This window comes from Caretta caretta, chromosome 14 (assembly GCF_965140235.1).
Source record: "Caretta caretta isolate rCarCar2 chromosome 14, rCarCar1.hap1, whole genome shotgun sequence".
Lineage (NCBI taxonomy): Eukaryota > Metazoa > Chordata > Testudines > Cheloniidae > Caretta > Caretta caretta.
Genome location: NC_134219.1, coordinates 49,196,454 through 49,218,149, shown reverse-complemented (window position 1 = coordinate 49,218,149; position 21,696 = coordinate 49,196,454). Strand labels below are relative to the sequence as shown.

The 21,696-nt window shown below is 63.3% G+C and overlaps 1 protein-coding gene across 3 annotated transcripts in view; it reads right to left on the bottom strand.

The window, feature by feature from the left end:
* The window catches only part of LOC125621135 (DLA class II histocompatibility antigen, DR-1 beta chain), a 50,608-nt gene extending 39,579 nt beyond the window's left edge, over nt 1-11,029 (bottom strand). Inside the window, exons 1-6 of one of the 3 annotated variants that reach the window (XM_048817658.2) lie at nt 10,615-11,029; nt 9,827-10,096; nt 8,808-9,089; nt 7,896-8,006; nt 6,585-6,608; nt 4,929-6,251 (exon numbers count right to left, since the gene is read on the bottom strand). In XM_048817658.2, coding sequence (XP_048673615.2) covers nt 6,238-6,251; nt 6,585-6,608; nt 7,896-8,006; nt 8,808-9,089; nt 9,827-10,096; nt 10,615-10,720 — 807 coding nt within the window. In that variant the 5' untranslated portion in view covers nt 10,721-11,029 and the 3' untranslated portion in view covers nt 4,929-6,237. Of the gene's footprint in view, nt 1-4,928; nt 6,252-6,584; nt 6,609-7,895; nt 8,007-8,807; nt 9,090-9,826; nt 10,097-10,614 lie in introns of those variants that run through there. The other 2 variants (XM_048817663.2, XM_075119649.1) reach the window with 2 other exon arrangements.
* Nucleotides 11,030-21,696: the final 10,667 nt, after the last annotated feature.

Here is a 21,696-nt window from a genome sequence, read left to right as displayed (position 1 = left end):
AGAAGGAAGCGAGAGGGCACAGGGACCGACGCGTGAGCGCTCCGGGGACGCCAGAGCCAGCCCGGTGGATACACTGGGAGAGAAATCGGCACACGCGGCCACAATCCCCACTTGAGGGAAGCCGGGACTGAGGCTGGAAGGTGAGGATAGGGTCCAAATGATGCCGGCTCGGGCTGTACCCCCGGGATGCTGGCTGGACGTGACCTTCCGCGTCCCCCTTTATCACCCGCTCCTCCAGGGACGGGTAGGTCTGAGGTGGGCCCGTGACCACCGTCCTGCACGGTGTGAAGCCTCGCGGGGCCACCAAAAGGCCAAAGGGAAGCACAGTGAACTGGTAACGAGCGTGGCCCACCGCGAACCCAAGGAAGCGCCTGAGTCCCCGGAAAAAGGAGATATGAAAATACGTGTCCTTCAAATCGAGGGCGGCATCCCAGTGCCTGGATCTAGCGAGGGGACGAGGGAGGCCGGACGGAATCTCACCTTCCTGAGAGACGCGGGGAGTCGACGCAGGTCTAGGGTTGGCCGTAGACCCCCCTTCGCCTTGGGAACAAGGAAACAGCAGGAGAAGAATCCCTTTGCTCTCCGCTCCGGGGCAACCGCCTCCACCGCCCCAGCCCACAGCCGGGCCAGCAGCTCCTGGGTGAGAAGCTGCTGGGGAGGAGGCCCCTGAAGAGGGACAGGGAAGGGGGGTGAGGAGGCGGGATGGGAATACACTGAGGGGTGCACCCCGCAGCGAGGTGCTGAGCCCCCAGCGCTCTGACGTTATTGCTGCCCAAGCGGGGAAGGATGGGGAAAGGGGGTGCAAAAATAAACGGGGGGGGGTGTTGATGATCCAGGAGGGAGACTGATCGTCCGTCCCCGGCCTGCCTTCAAAAGGCCTGTCTGTGCCCACGCGGCAGGCTAGTGCCCCGCTGGGCAGAGGTGGGGACCAGCAGGCCCTGACTGCACCGGTGCCCTCGCCCCTTTCGTTTGTGAGGCTCGTGCCGGGAGGGACCCGAGACCCGAGGGGGCCGCTGAGGCCTGACACGCTTGCGCCAGACGACTGACGCACACAGGGCCCGGGGCCGATCGCAGTGCGGCTCTGGAGCCCTTGAGGCCAGGCAGCTTCGTGGGGTCCCAGAAGAGCGAGGCCCCGTTGAAGGGAAGGCCCTGAGGTCGGTGCTGCACCTCCTGCGAGAGCCCCGACGTCTGCAGCCACAGGCCTCTCTGCAGGGCGACCGGTCTGGCCACCGAGTCCGCCGTATCCCAGGCAGGCTGGGGGGAGGTTCTCGCCACCCTCGGTCCCTGCCGCACGACGGTGGGAATTCCTGCCACAAACCTTGGGGCAGCGAACCCTGGAGTGGAGCCAGGGAGTCCCAGACGCCAAAATCCTATCGCCCCAGCCACACCCGCTGGTTCGGCAGAGGTGGCTGGAGGCTCGCAGCAGGAGGAGGCTTTGTACCAAACAGGTCCCAGCGCTTTGCCTCCTGGTTCTCAGGGTAGCGCGGGCCTGGCCCTGCCTCTCCCGCTCGCTGGCTGCGGTGACCCCCAGAGAGCCCCGGGGGGCACAGAGAGTCAAACCCTTCTGCAGGCAGGTGACGCGTCTTCTCTGCCCTTTCAGACGCGGGGGGCAGAGAAGCGGGGTCTGCCCTGGAGCCGTCACTGCTTGGAGCACCCCCGGGTGGGGGCAGAGCCACTGGTGCCAAACCGCCAGGGACGGGGTCCGCAGGTGTGACAAGGCGGCCTTTGGGGGGCCCCACTGGGAGTGTCAATTCAGGACAAACTGCTTAGAGCAGGGGAGTCAGAGCCCACGGCTGGGGTCCTTCGCTACTAAGGCACCCACCAGCCAGACAGAGAGGACTTCGGTCTCACCCCACTGGCTAAGCAGAAGTCCAGCGAGCAATTCCCTCAGACACCCCAGGTCCCTTGTATCGCCGCCCATAGCACACCTCCCAGAAACAACCGAGAGCAGGGCTGTGCCGTGCCGGGGGCTGCCCAGACCCACGGGCTCTGCCCGCAGGAGCCTGACGCCAGGACAAAGGTGGGACCGGCCCCCCGGGGAACGGAGACCTGGGCAGAGCGAGGGATTGGCCAAGATGACACATCAAATTAGTGGCAAAGTGGGAGCTGAACCCAGGAGTCCTGGCTCCCAGCCACCCCCGCCCTAGCCCCTGCTGCCCCCTAGTGGACGCCTCCCTCCTTACACACACCCCGCTGCCCGGCTGACATGTCAGCGCCACGGGCCGGGCCGTAAGAAACTCCCGGGCCACGGTGGGGTTGCGACAACCATGACTCTTCGCAGACACCCCACAACCGTTCTTAGCCGCAGCAGCTTTCCTCCCCTCGGGGCTGCTGCCCGCGGCAGGGTCCAGCCTGCGCCCAGCGGCTCCTCGTGCCCCGGCTCCCCGCCAGGGAGAGCAGCTCCGAGCGCGTGGCCCAGGGACCTGGCCCCGTCACAACGCCGGGCACCGCTTCACACTGGGCCGCGGGCCACAGAGCATCCCCGGGCTGGGGGCGCTGAAATGACCCCTGGCAGTGCCGAGGGGTCGCCTGGCCATGCCGGGGCAGGGGGTCTGGGCCGGGCCTGTCCGCCCGCCGAGGCTGTGATGGCAGATCACCCCTGGGGAGCAGGGGCAGCGAGGCCAGATGTGGGGCAGCGAGGGGGGATCAAGGCTGCATGGGGGGCAGTGAGGTGGGGGCAGGGCCAGATGGGGGGGCAGGGCTGGATGTGGGGCAGCGAGGGGGGATCAAGGCTGGATGGGGGGCAGTGAGGTGGGGGCAGGGCCGGATGGGGGGCAGGGACAGTGGGCACGGTCGGATGGGGGCACTGGGTGGGGGCGGGGGCAGGGGCAGTGCTGGACGTGGGGCAGGGGCAGTGCTGGACGTGGGGCAGAGGAGCTGTTTTTGTGAGTGCTCAAAATAGCAACTGCACCAAACTGCTGAACAGAACCAGTCCCAACTTTCTTCCCACCTGAGCCACGGGAGACCCAGAGACCCCAGGTCAAGAGCCACCAGCCCCACACGTGTCTGTCCCCCCACGGCAGCCAGCTGGGGACCCGCCAGCCCATAGCCAGCCAAACCCCAGCCCCGTGAGGAAGGAGAGGGCGCCCTCGGCAGGGCAAGGAGGGAACAGCAGCTGCAGCGGGCACCCCGGGGCAGGCTGGGGAGAAGGGACGGGGGTCGGGCGCCCTGCAGGGCCCAGTCACAGACGTCAGCGGGCGAAGGGCCCCGGGACCAGCCCGGCCTGGTCTGCACCAAACGCTTGGGTCAACGGAGCTGCAGCCCTCAGGGCACAGACGCCAACTTCCCCTCTTTTCCCTGGGTGCTCGACCCCCACCTCTGCCCCCACCCCACCCCTTCCATGAGGCCCCGCCCCTGCCCCACCCCTTCCCCAAATCCCGGCCCGGGCCCCGCCTCTTCCCCGCCTCCTCCCCTGAGCACGCCACGTTCCTGCTCCTGCCCCCCCCTCCTGGAGTGTGCTAACGCCGCCAAACAGCATATGGGGGAAACTGAGGCACACACAAGCCTCCTAACAGTATCACAGAAAATTCCTATTTCATCACACTGGAGCTCAGAGCCAACCCCCCTGAGACAGGTCTGGGACTCTGCTGGGGACGGGGCTCCGGGGTGTGAATCTCTGGGCCCCGGGAGGTGAGGGGCCCTGGGGGCGGGGGGGTTGGAAGGCTGGGTAACAACTGCCCCCACGCCCGTGTGCTGCCCCCGATCTGCTCCCCAGCCCTGCTGCCCCACTGCTGAGCCCCCGGGGCTGGGGGTGTCAGGCTGGTCCCTGCAGCCCGGGCTTGGGACAGGAGCATCTCTCCAGCTGCCTCTCCCCTGGGAAAGGGATTTGGGGGCCCCCTCCCCGCTCTCCCCACCCCTGGGCAAGGAGCCCATCCAGCCTGGGAACAAACCCGCAGCCTCCCCCAGAAATCAACCCCCTCTCAGAGCCGCCCCGTGGGCTCCTGCTCCCTCCCCCCAATCAGATCCGGCCCCTGCCCCGTGCCCAGCCTGGCTCAGCTGTGTGTTCGCACTGTTCCAACGGGCGTTAGATGGATCCCAGTGGGGTCAGACTGTGTGAAATGCTCGTGAGGGCTGTCTGCGTTAGTCTCCCCCAGAACGGGGGGTCCCAGGCCATCAGGCGACAGGGAAGGGTTTGCTCTGAATCAGTGAATCCAGGCAGGAGAGACGAGTCACCGAGCGTGAAACACCAGAGTGCCCAGGCCGGGTTCTCTCCGCCCGGCCCAGCAACAGACGCCCCCGGGAAGTCTGCACTACGGTTCGTCTCACCGTAATTGATGTCTCCCGCCCTGGGGCTGGGGGAGTTCTGTGCCTGCGCTGATTGGGGGGGTGCCCCTGCTCGCCCCCCCCCCGGCGCACGCCCCTGTGTGAATAAACCACCTCCCGGAGTGACGGAAGTGAGACGGACACAAGCCCTCGTGGGCCCAGCGCTGCCGGCGGAGAGCGTCCCCCCCCCACTGCCATGCCGCGCGCAGAGATGGGTTATCGGGCCAAGTGCAGATCTCCCTCCCAGCGGCGTAAAGCGTCTTCATCAGACCCGCTGCAGCAGCCCTGGGCGTGGGGACAAGCCCCACGCCCCAGGTGGGCCCTTGGGGGGCCTCAGAGGACACAGGACTTGGTTGAGGCCCCCCCCCCCCACACACCCCCATGAAGGGGAGAGGTGCAGGAGCGCTCGTCCCACCAGCTTGAACATGGGCAGGAAGGGCATGAAAACCCCCGTCCAGGAGAAATCCCTCGCTGGGCGCGGCGTGGATGGGAAGGGGCAGGAATGACCAGGCTCCGATCCCCTGGCTGTGCCCCAGTCAGCCCCATAGCAGACACAGCGCTTGCTCCTGACAGGAGTTCCTGCGACCTTTGGGCCCCGAGGGCTGTAACTCCCTGGTGTGTGTGTGGGACCTGCTGTAACCTTGTAAAGAAATCCCAGTGCTTGGTCTCCGTTAACAAGTCTTTACTGAGGTTATTGCAGGATTGGCTACAAGCGTTGTCTGTGGAGTGGGACCGAAGGTGCTACTGACCTGGGGAAAGCGACTGGTCCTTTGGGACAGGGAGAGACCCGAATATCACTGTGATTTGTGGGGGAAGGGGTGACTGATCGATCACAAAGGCAGGCTGGCCGGGGTGGCCAGACAGATGGGAGAGCCCAAGGGGACTGTCTGTGGCTCCACAGTGACATCGTTACCGGGCCTGCGGAGTTCACACCCGATACTTTGGTGAAATCTCAGTACAGAACTCAGCCAATTTGGGGTTGGTGCCCCGGGTACTAACTGTGCCCTGAGATTGGTACCCACACTTGTGAGCCACTGCAGACAGCGTGACAGGGTCGCCCTATGACAAAGTGGGACTGTTCTTAATGTTTCTTCTGAATACTGTAGGGGTGCCTCAGTTTCCCCTATGCATTTCTTAAGTCTCTAGGGGATGAGATAAGGCGGTGTAATTGTTGCAGAGCAAAGGGCCAGGGTACATAAATGTCTGACACCCTGTCTCCTGGAAACTGATGGCCTGGGCCCTTCCCCCCTGCAAGGTGAGAGCTAAAGGGTTGGAGAACAAAGGAATCAGGTACCCTCCTGGCCCGGGAAAGGGACAAAGCCCAGAGGAGGAGGGGCGGGACGGAGTTTCAGTTTGGGGCTGGCTGGGGACAAGGAGTGAAGTGCAGACATGGTTGTCTGGCTCACTGCCCCCCAAAATGGACCCGGCTGAGTCTGAGGGGTCCTGTTCTCTGCACCTGCAAGCTCTGGTTTAGACCATGTTCCTGTCATCTAATAAACCTTCTGTTTTCCTGGCTGGCTGAGAGTCCCATCTGACTGCGGAGTTGGGGTGCAGGACCCTCTGGCTTCCCCAGGAGCCCGCTTGGGCGGACTCGCTGTGGGAAGCGCACGGAGGGGCAAAGAAGGCTGAATGCTCCGAGGTCAGACCCAGGAAGGTGGAAGCTGTGTGAGCTTCTTGCCCTGCAGACAGTCTGCTCCCCGAGAGGAGTCTTCCCCAGAGTCCTGTCTGGCTTCGTAGGTAGCAGTCCCAGAGCATCGCCCGGGGACTCCAGGACACTCCCCAGGGCCCTGTGGGGACTGAGGGGCAGGGACGGGTCCCCAGGCGGGGGCAGCGCGGGCTGGAGCCGGGCAGAGCGCAGGGAGCAGATGGGGACGGGAAGGGACCGGCCCCAGGTTCTGCATTCTCCGGGCTGGGCGAGGGGCTGGGAGAGACGGACGGAAACTCCTGCCGGCCGGGGGGTCCGACGCCCAGGATCTAACTCAGGAGCCCTGCAGGGAGAGGGGAAAGAAATCAGCCCCTGGCCGTGGGGCTAGCCTGAGGGACGGGGGATTTTCTCTGCCAGGCCTCAGGGCACCCCCAGGGACTCTGCCCGGCAGCCGCAGGGCCCTGGGAGCAGCTCGGGGATCGGCCTGAACGGGGACCGAGGGAGCCACAGACTCCTCCTCCGAGGTGCGAGGGCCCCATTGCCCAGCTGCCCCGGGGCTGAGCCGGGCGGGTGTCATGGGCCAAGGGGCAGAAGCAGCCGCCCCACGGGTGTCCCAGGCAGCCTGTGGTCAGTGTGGGGGGAGGCGGGTTTAATGGGGGATGGGGATTGAAATTACCTGGAGGTTGGGGAACGGGGCGCCCTGAAAAACAAAGACATGGTCAAAGCCCTGGGCGGGGGGAGCCAGATCCTGGGGTCAGAGCTCCAGCCCCTACCCCACGGCATGGAACTCCCCTCACTTGGACCCCAGCCCCCCTCCAGGCCCCAAACCTGGGGTTACCCCCCTGTGACGAAGTGGGACTGTTCTTAATGTTTCCTCTGAATAGTGTGGGGGTGCCTCAGTTTCCCCTATGCAGTTCTTAAGTATCTAGGGGGTGGAGTAAGGGTGTATGATCATTGCAGAGCCCTCGAGGGCAGGTGTGTGCAGGAGTCTGGACACAGAGAATGGCCGACACCCTGTTTCCTGGCAACTGATGGCCTGGGCCCTTCCCCCCCTGCAAGGTGAGAGCTGAAGGGTTGGAGAACAAAGGAATCAGGTGACCACCTGGCCCGGGAAAGGAACAAAGCCCAGAGGAGGAGGGGCTGGAGGGGGTTTCAGTTTGGGTCTGGCTGGGACATGGAGTGAAGTGCAGACGTGGTTGTCTGGCTCACTGCCCCCCAAAATGGACCCAGCTGAGGGGTCCCGTTCTCTGCACCTGCAAGCTCTGGTTTAGACCATGTTCCTGTCGTCTAATAAACCTTCTGTTTTACTGGCTGGCTGAGAGTCACGTCTGACTGCGAAGTGGGGGTGCAGGACCCTCTGGCTTCCCCAGGAGCCCCGCCTGAGCGGACTCGCTGGGGGAAAGCGCACGGAGGGGCAGAGGATGCTGAATGCTCCGAGGTCAGACCCAGGAAGGTGGAAGCTGTGTGAGCTGTGTGTCCTGAAGACAGGCTGCTCACAGAAAGGCGACTACCCCAGAGTCCTGACTGACTTCATGGGGAGCAGTTCCAGAGCATCGCCCAGGGACTCCGTGACACCCCCACTGCCCCATTATTACTGTAAATCCCTGACCCAGGATTCCTGCCTCGGGGGAGGGGATGGGAAAGGCTCTGAGCCCCGGGGTAGGGGCAGATCCCCTCACTGCGAGGGGTTGGGGTCTCTGTCCCACCCTGGGGATGGGGGAGGGGAGAGTGGGAGCTCCCAGCCTGGCCCCGGGGCCCCGCACTGAGATCTCCCCATGGCCCCTGCTCTGTCCCTGCCCTAGGAGCGGGGAGGGTCTCACCCAGCGCCGGCCCCAGGAGACCAGAAACTGGGAGGCCCCTGCCAGACTCTGAGCAGTCCCGGGGGGGGGCTGCAGCCAGACCCAGATTCCCCTGAGCCTCCACACGCCCCAGACCCACATCCCCCGAGAGACACCCTGGTGCCCCGCCCCCACCCGGAGCCATTCACCTTTCTTATTCTTCAGGTAGATGAGGAGTCCCGGCACCAGGAAGATCAGCCCCAGCACGAAGCCCCCGACGCCCGTCAGCATCTTGCTCCTGGCAGCATCAGACTGTCCCTCTGGGAGACAGGGAAAGGGGAATGGGCAGCCGGGTCAGAGCCACGGGCCTCCGGGCCAGGCTCCCGTCTGCGCCGGTGACCAGCACCGGATGGGGCAGAGCCGGCAGGAGCAGCTGTGGGACAATCTGCCCCTTGTCAGGGCTCCTCTTGGTTTGTCTCATGTCCCTGCCCATTGTCAGCATGAACTGGTCTAGCCAGGGCCGTCTAGGGGAGTGCGGGGCCCAGGGCAGAAGTGACGGATTCACTTCTTTCGGGACCAATCGCACCGGCCAATCGCACCGGCCCGGGCGCAGTTGCTCCGATTCGCCCTACCCAAGGGACAGATCTGAGTCTAGCCTTGGATAGTCTGTGAGACACAGAAATAGCCAGTCTCTGTGTGAACCTTGCTCTGTTCTTGGGCTCAGTTATATCCTGTGGCAGTGAGTTCCACAGGATAATTACCCAGTGTGTGGGAAACATCCTTCCTTTTATCAACTTTGAATTTGTCCCCTCTCCATTCCATTGTGTCTCTCCTTGTCCTCGTGTGGTGAGACAGGGAGAACAGATGCTCCCGATCTCCCTTCTCCAGACCAGTCATTATTATGGACACTTTTCTCCTCTCCCCGCCCCGTCACTGCCCCACTCAGGTTGTGTCTACACAGCGTTTTGGAGCCCGTGGAAGTGAGCTCCCAGCCCAGGTTGATAGATTTGGGTTAGCAGGGCTCGTGTGAGCGCTCTGCCCCAGGCCCATCCCCTGGGGGCTCCACAGAGCGAGGGCTGCCCCTGTGGGCTCAGGGGCTGCCCCAAACCAGAGGCTCTTACCCCAGTGCATGCTGAGGGGGTCCTGCAGGCTGATGTGCTCCACCTGGCAGGTGTAGACGTCCCCGCGCCGGGGGCTCATCTCCAGCATCACCAGGATCTGGAAGGTCCAGTCTCCGTTCTGGAGCAGCTCCGTGGACACCACCCCGGCCGTCTGCTCCTGCTCGTTCTTCAGCCACTTGATCTCGATCCCCCCGGGGTAAAACCCCGTCACGGAGCAAACCAGAAGGTGGGAGTGGGACCCAGACCCCGATGTCGTGGGGGAAACTTTCACCTTGGGCTGAACTGGGGGGAGAGAAGGGGAGGGGTTGGGGGAGGGGCTGGGATAGGGGCTGGAGACAGAGCAGGGTGACCCCCCGTCCCCCAGGGAAAGGCCCCAGCTCCGGGATCAGCAGAAAGGGCCTGAGGGAGTCGCGTCCTGTCACCCCCATGGGGACAGAGCCAGGGACTGTCTGACCCTCCGGGCCCAGGGAAACGGGGTCTGGCCCAGGGACCAGGGGCTGCCCCCACCCTCCTGCCAGGGGCACTCCAAGGGGGAGGGGCAGGGTTGGGGGGGAGGGGAGGGGAAAGTTCTGCCCCATCATCCAGCCCCGCCCACCCCAGGGAGGGGGGTAGGAGCCGCAGCAGCTGCCTGCCCCGAGGGGGGTCTGAGTGGGGGGTGCTGGGGGCTGAACCCCCAGAGGGGCGGGGGGGGCTGGGAGGGGGAGAGGGTCAGTCCCCGGCCTGCAGAGAGGGGGTGCCGCAGCCAGACCCGGGGGGGGCCGGGACGGGCGGGGGGGGGAAGGCGAAGGGCGGAGACGTCCCCGCCCCAGCGCCGGGTTCCCGCCTGCTCCTGCCGCTGGGTGACCCCGGCCCCCGCCGCCCCCCCCCGCTCCCTGGGCCCCGCCCCCTGCCCGTGACCCCGCCCCCTGCCCCCCCCGGCGCAGGAGCAGCTCAGCCGCCCCCCCCGGCCAAGAGCCGGAGCATGGAGATAACTGGGGGGGGGGGCAGAGCGGAGGACCCCCCCCCCCCCGCGCGCTCACCTCTCCGGGCCACGGTGAAAGGCGCGTCCACCTCGTAGTTGTGCCGGCAGAACGTGTCCACCGCCCCCCGGTAGTACGCCAGGGTCTCGGGCTGGCTGTTCCAGAGCTCGGCGTCGGGCCGGCCCAGCTCCGTGTCCGCCACGAACACCCCCAGCTCGCTGTCGAAGTGGACGTCCTGCCGCCCGTTGTAGAGGTACCGGTCCAGGAGCCGGACCCGCTCGGTGCCGTTGGTGAACAGACACTCCGAGTTCTGCTGGTACACGTACCGCCCTGGGGGGGACGGGCTCGGCTCGGCTCGGCTCGGGCACCCCGCCCCGCCCCGCCCCCTGCTGCCCCCGGGGGGGCCCAAATCCTCCGGGAGCGCCCACGAGCCCGTAGCCGCCCCCCCAGCCCCGGACGCAGGTGGGCATGGACGGGGGGGGGGGGGCAGTGACGGTAACACCGAGCGGGGGGGCGCTGGGCCCATGTGTACCGGGGGGGGGATGCTGAGAGCCCTTGACCCGAACCGTGACCCCCGTGTGGGAGGGAAACCGCTTCAATCCGGGGGGTGCGGCAGCCCCCTCGTCCCAGCACCTCCGGGAGGGGACACAGAGAACGGGGGAGACACTGAGCAGACAGGACACCAGGAGAGGGGACCCCAAGGCATGTCGGGTCTGACCCCCCCAGATACACCCAGCACCTGCCCAGGACGGGGCTGCCCAGGGCGCTGGCGTCCGATTCCCCCCCCCCAGATACGCCCAGCGCCTGCCCAGGACGGGGCTCCTCGGGGCGCTGGGGTCTCTGCTCACCTGGGGGCTCCGTGCAACGAGCCAGGTGGGTTCTCAGCACCATCAGTGTCACGAGCAGAGCCCCAGCCCAGCAGCTCCCGGCCCCCAGGATCCGACCCGCCCCCATCGTGGCTCAGGAGGGAGAGATCTGGAAAGTTGTCAGGACCCCCCAGCCTGAGACCTTCTCTATCCAGCTCCGAGCACCAGCCCCAGGATGCTGCCCACGGCCCTGGGGATTGGGCACCCCCAGCCCAGGGGCCAGGCAGCATCGAGTCTGGGCAGCATCATCTGTTGCCGGGCAGAGCCGGCCCCAGCAGGGCTCGGTTCCATACTTCTCCCTCGTAGGGGGCAGAGCAGGGTCTGGGGTCGGGCTGCAGGACTCGCCCGGCGCCTGCCATGGCCCCGGGGCAGCTGGAGAGTGGGGCCAGCCCAGGGACCAGCCCCCACCAGAGCAGGGCCCCCAGCAACAAGCCTGGGACCCTCCATCCCCTTCCCCTCATGCCTCGACCCTCTGCTGCTGGCTGGGGCAGGCCGGGTCTGTTCGGGGGGGTCTCTGGTTGTGGATAAATTTAGGCCCAGTGGAAGGTTCGCGGCTGACCCCACAGGCAGAAGTTGTGAGCTTCCCCCACCCCCACCTCCATGGGCCTGAGCTCTGCCCCCCTAGGCACCCCACCAGAGCAGGGGGCTCAGTCTCCATGGGTCAGGCACAGCTCGGCCTCCCAGCTGCTCCCACCATCGATCTCCCGAAGGGGCTTCTCTGGCCGCCCTGTCTCTGATCCCCTCCCCCTCTCTGCTGCCCGCATACACCACCCCCACCCCCCGTGGGGCAGGGCCATTGTCCCCAATGCCCAGCTGGGGAGGGAGGCCCAGAGAAGTCAGTGACTGGCCCAGGGTCACACACAGTCTGTGGCAGGGCTGGGAATGACCCCAGGGCTCCTGGGTCCCAGGCCAGCCCCTCTCGGCCCCTCCTGCCGGGGGCAGTGTGAACACCCCGCGCGTTAGCTGTGAGGGTGGGGGGGACAAGTTGGTGCCAATGGGGACAGGAGGCAGTGGGTTTGGGCAGGGGACAGGGACCAGCGTGCCACACACAGGGCTCAGGACAGACTCCGGGGGGAAGGAAGTTTGGTCACTAACAGCAGATCCACCCGAGGGAAAGGGCCTGTGTCCCATTCCCGCCCCGAGCCAGCCAGGATCCCACCCTGAGGCCAGGTGGGAACCAGTGCCCCAGAGGGGAATGGCCGGGCGTCCCGGTCTCCCACGGATGGTCTCCCCGAACCCTGCCTGTGGCCTGGTCTACACTTAACGCTTATCCCAGCAGAGCTCTGCAGTTAGGTGTGACACCACCCCCGGGACACACACAGAGCTCCGGGGCTCAGAGGTGTGACCCCACACCCCAGCACACCGCTGTGTCGCCAAGCCCCCCGTGTGCACACAGTCGCTCTGCAGAGCAGGGCATGTGTGGACCGGGCGAGGGCCGTGCGGGGAGGTGCTGTCCCCACGCTGGGGATAAACCCCTCCTGGCTGCGCTGCGTCCACACTGGGGATAAACCCCTCCTGGCTGCGCTGCGTCCACACTGGGGATAAACCCCTCCTGGCTGCGCTGCGTCCACACTGGGCTGCTGGCAGAGCCACACCACGCTGGGCCCTGCCACGCAGACTCAGCCCGGGAGATCCCCCCACCCGCTGTGCTCCCCCATCCAGCGACAGCCCCTCCCCCACCCAGCACCCACTGGGGAGACCCCGCAACCCGCTGTGCCCCCCCAGCCAGCCACAGCTCCTGAACCCACCCAGCCCCCCCCCCGTGTCAATGAGAGAGTCCCTGCGGGTGCTGGGGAATGGCCCTGATCCCTGCCAGCCTCACGTCAGGGCCCAGGGCTCCTGGTAACCGACCCTCTTTGCCTTTCAGATAAACGCCGGGAGAAGCCGGGGCCCCTGAATCCTTCCCAGATGCCTTCCTGAGACCCGCTCACAGCCCCCACCCCCTCCAGCTCTGCCCCCAGCGTCCCTGCTCCGTGCCCATTGGTGCCAGCTGCTGTACCCAGGCGGGGCCCCCCGACCCCGTAACCGCGCCAAGCCAAGCTGCTAGAGACTCCCTGGGGAGCCGGCCCCACAGGCGGGCCCTGCACCCCCGCTGGGCTTGGGATGGGGGCACCTATCCAGGGAGAGGGCTGCTGCCCCATGGGGCTGGGAATGGGGGTGGCCCCTCGTCAGGGGGCAGCAGGGCCCACGGGGCTGATCCAAACCCCATTGCCATTGTGGGGAAGGTTTCTCTTGACTGGATTGGGCCCCGAGCCCGGCCCCTGTTGGCCAGAGGCTGCTGTCAGGCACCCCAGGTAAAGCCCCTCCAGCCGTTACCCAGAAGGCTTTGGGCCAGATTTGGCCATTCCCAGTCAATGGGGTCCCTGTGGGATGGGATCGGGTCCATGGCTGGGGGTGGGGCAGCCCCAGCGCCCGGCTAAAGGCCCCATGGCACCCATGTGTGGCTCCCCCGGGTCCAAGGGCCCAGCGCGGGGTCTGTGTGGGAAGGGCCCAGTCCCTGTATAGCCCCCGCCCCGTGTGTGTCCACAGCCCGGCCGCCCCCGATCTTGCTCTGCAGCTTTGCGAACAGCAATAAAGTGGATTTTGGGGACGTTTCTGAGTTTTTTATCAGTCTGGGCCGTGCCCGCGGCAGCCTGTGTTAGCCCAGCCCAGCTGCAGTCAGTCCAGGGGGCCTGGGTTATAGCGGGAATTAAGGGCGTTTGGTAGAAGGGCTAAGGAAGGGGCCAGGACTCCTGGGTTCTGTCCGAGCTCTGGGAGGGGAGTGCAGTCTAATGTGTGAGACCAGGGGGACGGGAGCCAGGACTCCTGGGTTCTGTCCGAGCTCTGGGAGGGGAGTGCAGTCTAATGTGTGAGACCAGGGGGACGGGAGCCAGGACTCCTGGGTTCTATTCCTATTGCTGACACTGTGACACTGACTTGCTGCAAACTGTGAGGCTACATTGACGACCTCTTCATCACGTGGACCCACGGGGGAAGGAGGCCCTTGAGGAATTCCACCTGGATTTCAACCGTTTCCAGCCCACCATCAACCTCAGCCTGGACCAGACCACACAAGAGATCCACTTCCTGGACACTACGGTGCTAATAAGCGATGGTCACATAAACACCACCCTATACCGGACACCTACTGACCGCTATTCCTACCTGCATGCCTCCAGCTTTCACCCTGACCACACCACACGATCCATCGTCTACAGCCAAGCTCTGCGATACACCCGCATTTGCTCCAACCCCTCGGACAGAGACAAACACCTACAAGATCTTTATCAAGCATTCTTACAGCTACAATACCCACCTGGGGAAGTGAGGAAACAGATTGACAGAGCGAGACGGGTGTCACGGAGTCCCTGGGCGATGCTCTGGAACTGCTCCCCATGAAGCCAGTCAGGACTCTGGGGAAGTCTCCTTTCTGTGAGCAGCCTGTCTTCAGGACACGCAGCTCACCCAGCTTCCACCTTCCTGGGTCTGACCTCGGAGCATTCAGCATCCTCTGCCCCTCCGTGCGCTTCCCCCAGCGAGTCCGCCCAGGCGGGGTCCTGGGGAAGCCAGAGGGTCCTGCCCCCCAACTCCGCAGTCAGACGTGACTCTCAGCCAGCCAGTAACACAGAAGGTTTATTAGACGACAGGAACATGGTCTAACACAGAGCTTGTAGGTGCAGAGAACTGGACCCCTCAGGGCTCTGCAATGATCACACACCCTTAGCCCACCACCTAGATGTGACTGTGGGACTGTTCTTAATGTTTCCTCTGAATATTGTGGGGGTGCCTCAGTTTCCCCTAGGCAGTTCTTAAGTATCTAGGGGGTGGGGTAAGGGTGTATGATCACTGCAGAGTCCTAGAGGGCAGGTGTGTGCAGGGGTCTGGACACAGAGAATGGCCGACACCCTGTTTCCTGGCCACTGATGGCCTGGGCCCTTCCCCCCCTGCAAGGTGAGAGCTGAAGGGTTGGAGAACAAAGGAATCCGGTGCCCTCCTGGAGGGAGTTTCAGTTTGGGGCTGGCTGGGACATGGAGTGAGGTGCAGACAGGGTTGTCTGGCTCACTGGCCCCCAAAATGGACCCAGCTGAGGGCTCCGGTTCTCTGCACCTACAAGCTCTGTGTTAGACCATGTTCCTGTCGTCTAATAAACCTTCTGTTTTACTGGCTGGCTGAGAGTCACGTCTGACTGCGGAGTTGGGGTGCAGGACCCTCTGGCTTCCCCAGGAGCCCCGCCTGAGCGGACTCACTGTGGGAAGCGCACGGAGGGGCAGAGGATGTTGAAGGCTCCGAGGTCAGACCCAGGAAGGTGGAAGCCGGGTGCGCTGTGTGTCCTGAAGACAGGATGCTCCCAGAAAGGAGTCTTCCCCAGAGTCCTGCCTGGCTTCATGGGGAGCAGTTCCAGAGCATCGCCCAGGGACTCCATGACACTAGATACTTAAGAACTGCCTAGGGGAAACTGAGGCACCCCCACACTATTCAGAGGAAACATTAAGAACAGTCCCACTTCGTCACAACGGGTACCCAGAAATCACCTACTACAGGACAGGCCCAACAAGGAAAATAACAGAACACCATGGGCCATCATGTACAAAAACCTCTCCAGCACATCATCAACAATCTACAACCTATCCTGGAAAACGATCCCTCACGCTCCCAGACCTTGGGAGACAGGCCAGTCCTCGCTTACAGACAGCCCCCCAACCTGAAGCAAATACTCACCAGCAACTTGTCACGGAGTGTGGGGGAGTCCAGGCCCTGCACCCCTCTTCCTGGGATCCACTGAGACTCTCAGCCAGCCAGTAAAACAGAAGGTTTATTGGACAACAGGACCACAGTCCACAACAGAGCTTGTGGGTACAACCAGGACCCCTCAATCACGTCCTTCTGGGGGAGCAGGGAGCTTAGACCCCAGCCCTGGGGTTCCCTGTGTTCCTCTCCCCAGCCCCAAACTGAAACTAAACCCCCCCAGCAGGTTCCCTGCTGCAGCCTGTCTTCACATTCCCAGGCAGAGGTGTTACCTCCCCCACCCCCTCCCGGCTCAGGTGACAGGCTCTCAGGTCTCCCTTCCCCAGGGCACATTCCCAGGTCAACACTCCCCCCTCCCTGCTGCGTCACATCGTCACACAACTACACACCACACCACAGAAACACTAACCCAGGAACCAATCCCTGCAACAAACCCCATTGCCAACTCTGTCTGCATATCTATTCAAGGGACACCATCATAGGACCTAACCATGTCAGCCACACCCTCAGGGGCTCGTTCACCTGCACTTCTACCAATGTGATCTATGCCATCATGGGCCAGCAGTGCCCTCTGCCATGTACACTGGCCAAACCGGACAGTCTCTACACAAAAAAATAAATGGACACAAATCGGACATCAGGAACGGTAACACACAGAAGCCAGTGGGCGAACACTTCAACCTCCCTGGACATTCGATAACAGATTTAAAAGTGGCTCGAACAAAAAACTTCAGAAACAGAAATTCATTTGTAAACGTAACGCCATCAGTTTGGGCTGGAACAGGGCCTGGGCGTGGCTGGCTCACTGCAAAAGCAATTTCCCCTCTCTGGGTATTGACACTTCCTCATCCATTATTGGGAGTGGACCACATCCACCCTGACCGAACTGGCCCTGTCAACACTGGTTCTCCACTTGCAGGGTAACTCCCTTCCCTTCATGTGTCAGTATATAATGCCTGCATCTGTCATTTTCACTCCACGCATCTGAAGAAGTGGTGTTTTACCCACGAAAGCTTATGCTCAAATAAATCGGTTAGTCTTTAAGGTGCCACCAGACTCCTCGTTGTTTTTGTGGCTACAGATTGACACGGCTACCCCCTGATACTTGTCGGAAGACAGGATACTGGGCTAGATGGACCTTTGCTCCGACCCAATAGGGCCGTTCTTATGTTATGTAACCTCTCTCTAGCCTGGCATTTCAGCTTTCAGTAGGACCTGTTGTAGTCTCCCCTTTAACCAGCTCCTTATCCACCTTTCGACTCTCATATTAATCCCCAAATTCTCCAATTTAGCTAAGAATTTCCCATGTGGAACTGTATCCAATGCCTTGCTGACATCCAGGGAGAGCCAATCTGCTGCCTTTCCTTTGCCTAGATTAGAAGATGGGTTATGTTCTCAAAGAAAGGGATCAGGTTGGTCTGGCACAAGCTACCTGGTGTAACACCATGTTGTATTTTATCCCAATTACCATTCACCTCCATGTCCTTAACAACTGCCTCTTCCAAAACTTGGTCCAAGACCTGGCATATATTTGGGATCAAACAAGCGGGCCTGCAGTTTCCTGGATCGCTTCCCCCCAGCCGTGTCTTAAAAATCAGTACTGTATTAGCCAGCAGTGCCAGAATGGGGGAGGGGGGGGAACACCAACCAGGGGGTCTGTGGCCCCCCCACTTTTCCACCTGAGCTGTGCTTAACCCCTGTCCTGTTCCTCTTCCCCCTTCCTGCGCTCACCCAGCAACTCCCAGGCCATCCCTCCCTGCTCAGCCAGCCAGGCAGCCCCTCGGCCTGCCCGTGAGGTAGGGACCCCGAGAGGCTGGGTTCACTTGTGGGCTGGCTCAGGCAGCGTGGGGGAAGGGCTGGCGAGTGCCCCCCCACTCTGTCCATGGGGGGGTGGACGTGGGCAGCACGACAGGTGAACGCGGCCCCGTCCACGGCACACGGCTGCACTCGGCAGCTCCAGCAGGAGGGTGAATGGAGGGCAGCAGGGAGGAGGAGGAGGCTGCTGGGCGTAGGGAGGACACTCAAACACCCCCCCCCCACACACACACACACGCTCCTACACGCTGTAGGGGCCTTCCTCTGCCCCTTCCCCTGCTCCTCCCTCTCCCCATCCCTCCGTCTGGGCACCGTGTGAGCCATACAGCCCTCCCCCAGTCTCCCGAGGAGCTGGCCAGCCCCTGCCCCTGCCCCTCCACGGACAGACTCCCCCCTCTGGCCACCCTCGCTCCCTGCCACAGCACGGCCGGGAATTCCTGCCACAGGCCTTGGGGCAGCGAACCCTGGAGTGGAGCCAGGGAGTCCCAGACGCCGAAATCCTATCGCCCCAGCCACACCCGCTGGTTCGGCAGACGTGGCTGGAGGCTCGCAGCAGGAGGAGGCTTTGTACCAAACAGGTCCCAGCGCTTTGCCTCCTGGTTCTCGGGGTAGCGCGGGCCTGGCCCTGCCTCTCCTGCTCGCTGGCTGCGGTGACCCCCAGAGAGTCAAACCCTTCTGCAGGCAGGTGACGCGTCTTCTCTGCCCTTTCAGACGCGGGGGGCAGAGAAGTGGGGTCTGCCCTGGAGCCGTCACTGCTCGGAGCACCCCCGGGTGGGGGCAGAGCCACCGGTGCCAAACCGCCAGGGATGGGGTCCGCAGGTGTGACAAGGCGGCCTTTGGGGGGCCCCACTGGGAGTGTCAATTCAGGACAAACTGCTTAGAGCAGGGGAGTCAGAGCCCACGGCTGGGGTCCTTCGCTACTAAGGCACCCACCAGCCAGACAGAGAGGACTTCGGTCTCACCCCACTGGCTAAGCAGAAGTCCAGCGAGCAATTCCCTCAGACACCCCAGGTCCCTTGTATCGCCGCCCATAGCACACCTCCCAGAAACAACCGAGAGCAGGGCTGTGCCGTGCCGGGGGCTGCCCAGACCCCCGGGGGCTGCCCAGACCCCCGGGGGCTGCCCAGACCCCCGGGGGCTGCCCAGACCCACGGGGGCTGCCCAGACCCACGGGGGCTGCCCGCAGGAGCCTGACGCCAGGACAAAGGTGGGACCGGCCCCCCGGGGAACGGAGACCTGGGCAGAGCGAGGGATTGGCCAAGATGACACATCAAATTAGTGGCAAAGTGGGAGCTGAAGCCAGGAGTCCTGGCTCCCAGCCACCCCCGCCCTAGCCCCTGCTGCCCCCTAGTGGACGCCTCCCTCCTTACACACACCCCGCTGGCCGGCTGACATGTCAGCGCCACGGGCCGGGCCGTAAGAAACTCCCGGGCCACGGTGGGGTTGCGACAACCACGACTCTTCACAGACACCCCACAACCGTTCTTAGCCGCAGCAGCTTTCCTCCCCTCGGGGCTGCTGCCCGCGGCAGGGTCCAGCCTGCGCCCAGCGGCTCCTCGTGCCCCGGCTCCCCGCCAGGGAGAGCAGCTCCGAGCGCGTGGCCCAGGGACCCGGCCCCGTCACAACGCCGGGCACCGCTTCACACTGGGCCGCGGGGCACAGAGCATCCCCGGGCTGGGGGCGCTGAAATGACCCCTGGCAGTGCCAAGGGGTCGCCTGGCCATGCCGGGGCAGGGGGTCTGGGCCGGACCTGTCCGCCCACCGAGGCTGTGATGGCAGATCACGCCTGGGGAGCAGGGGCAGCGAGGCCAGATGGGGGGCAGCGAGGCGGGAGCAGGGACGGATGGGGGCAGGGACAGTGGGCAGGGTCGGATGGGGGCACTGGGTGGGGGCGGGGGCAGGGGCAGTGCTGGACGTGGGGCAGAGGAGCTGTTTTTGTGAGTGCTCAAAATAGCAACTGCACCAAACTGCTGAACAGAACCAGTCCCAACTTTCTTCCCACCTGAGCCACGGGAGACCCAGAGACCCCAGGTCAAGAGCCACCAGCCCTGTTCCCCCACGGCAGCCAGCTGGGGACCCGCCAGCCCATAGCCAGCCAAACCCCAGCCCCGTGAGAAAGGAGAGGGCGCCCTCGGCAGGGCAAGGAGGGAACAGCAGCCGCAGCGGAGAAGGGACGGGGGTCGGGCGCCCTGCAGGGCCCAGTCACAGACGTCAGCGGGCGAAGGGCCCCGGGACCAGCCCGGCCTGGTCTGCACCAAACGCTTGGGTCAATGGAGTGCAGCGCTCCGGGGCGTGACAAACTCACCCTGAGCGACCAGCTCCGCCAGCCTGAGCCCCTGTCCGGACAGCGCCGGGATTTCGAGGGCAAAGGACCCCGTGACCAGCTAGGCTGAGTCTGTACCAAACGACCCCCCCACAAAAAAAACCCCAGTCACCCACCTATTCATAACTGTTGTTCAAGCCGCGTTGCTCATGCCCGTTCCGTTCTCGGGGACTCACCAGCAGACTCCAGGGAGGTGGGCTCCGAGTTCACAGTCTTACCGACTGGAGCACTGCTCTGCCGAAACCGGCGTCATCTCGAGCTTGCTGGGTCAGCACAAAGTGCAAAGCGATCATGAGGACGGATGACCCGGTAGCAGCCCGACAGATTTCTTGGATAGGCCTCTGTGCCCTAGTTGAGTGAGCCGTCACGATCACCGGTTGGGGGGATCTTTGCCAGCTCATAACAGTAGGGGATGGAGGCCACGATCCAGGACGAGACTCTCTGGGTTGACCCCGGGCAACCCTTCATCCTGTCCGCAAAAGCGACAAACAGCTGCGTTGACTCACAGAACGGCTTCGTTCTATCAATGTACAAGGCCAGCACCCGTCTGACGGCCAGGGTATGTAGTCTATTTTCCTCAACCCTCGCATGAGGCTTTGGACAGAGGACTGGTAAATATATGTGTTGACCAGTATGGACCGGGGAGACGACCTTGGGCAGAAAGGCCGGGTGTGGATGCAGCTGGACCTTGTCAATGTAGAAGATCTTATAAGGTGGCTCTGACATGAGCGCCCTGATGTGGGACACCCTGCGGGCCAAGGTTATAGCGACCAAGAAGGAGACTTTCCAGGAGAGCAGCAGGAAGGAGCAGGAAGCCAAGGGTTCTAAGTGGGGGACCCATGAACCTCGACAGCACCAGATTCAGGTCCCACTGGGGGACCAGCTCCCGGACGTGTGGGTAAAGGTGCTCCAGACCTTTCAGGAACCGCGCCGTCATGGGATGGGCGAAGACCGACCTGCCGTGAAACGGAGGGTGGAACGACGAAATGGCCGCCAGGGGGACCTTGACCGAAGAGAGCGACCAGCCCTGGAGTTTAAGGTGCAGCAAATAGCCCAGGATGTCCTGCAGCGGGGCCTCTTCAGCCCGAATGTGTCGATCCAAGGCCCAGCACGTGACCCGCTTAGAATCATAGAATATCAGGGTTGGAAGGGACCCCAGAAGGTCATCTAGTCCAACCCCCTGCTCGAAGCAGGACCAATTCCCAGTTAAATCATCCCAGCCAGGGCTTTGTCAAGCCTGACCTTAAAAACCTCAAAGGAAGGAGATTCTACCACCTCCCTAGGTAACGCATTCCAGTGTTTCACCACCCTCTTAGTGAAAAAGTTTTTCCTAATATCCAATCTAAACCTCCCCCACTGCAACTTGAGACCATTACTCCTCGTTCTGTCATCTGCTACCACTGAGAACAGTCTAGAGCCATCCTCTCTGGAACCACCTCTCAGGTAGTTGAAAGCAGCTATCAAATCCCCCCTCATTCTTCTCTTCTGCAGGCTAAACAATCCCAGCTCCCTCAGCCTCTCCTCATAACTCATGTGTTCCAGACCCCTAATCATTTTTGTTGCCCTCCGCTGGACTCTCTCCAATTTATCCACATCCTTCTTGTAGTGTGGGGCCCAAAACTGGACACAGTACTCCAGATGAGGCCTCACCAATGTCGAATAGAGGGGAACGATCACGTCCCTCGATCTGCTCGCTATGCCCCTACTTATACATCCCAAAATGCCATTGGCCTTCTTGGCAACAAGGGCACACTGCTGACTCATATCCAGCTTCTCGTCCACTGTCACCCCTAGGTCCTTTTCCGCAGAACTGCTGCCGAGCCATTCGGCCCCTAGTCTGTAGCGGTGCATTGGGTTCTTCCGTCCTAAGTGCAGGACCCTGCACTTATCCTTATTGAACCTCATCAGATTTCTTTTGGCCCAATCCTCCAATTTGTCTAGGTCCCTCTGTATCCTATCCCTTCCCTACGTGGGCAGCCCTGGGGGAGGGTTTCCTGCTGCCCAGCAGGACCTGCCAGACACAGCGGAGCGAACGCCTGTTCACCCAGACTCAGCCACGCAGCAGCCAGGCCGTCAGGGGCAGGTTCGGGTGCAGCAGGTTCCCGGGGCTCGGGGACAGCCAGTCCGGCCGAAGAGGCCGCTGCAGGGGGCTGGCTGCTGACAGACCAGTGCTGGCGAGGCCAGGCCGGGGCTAGGAGGGT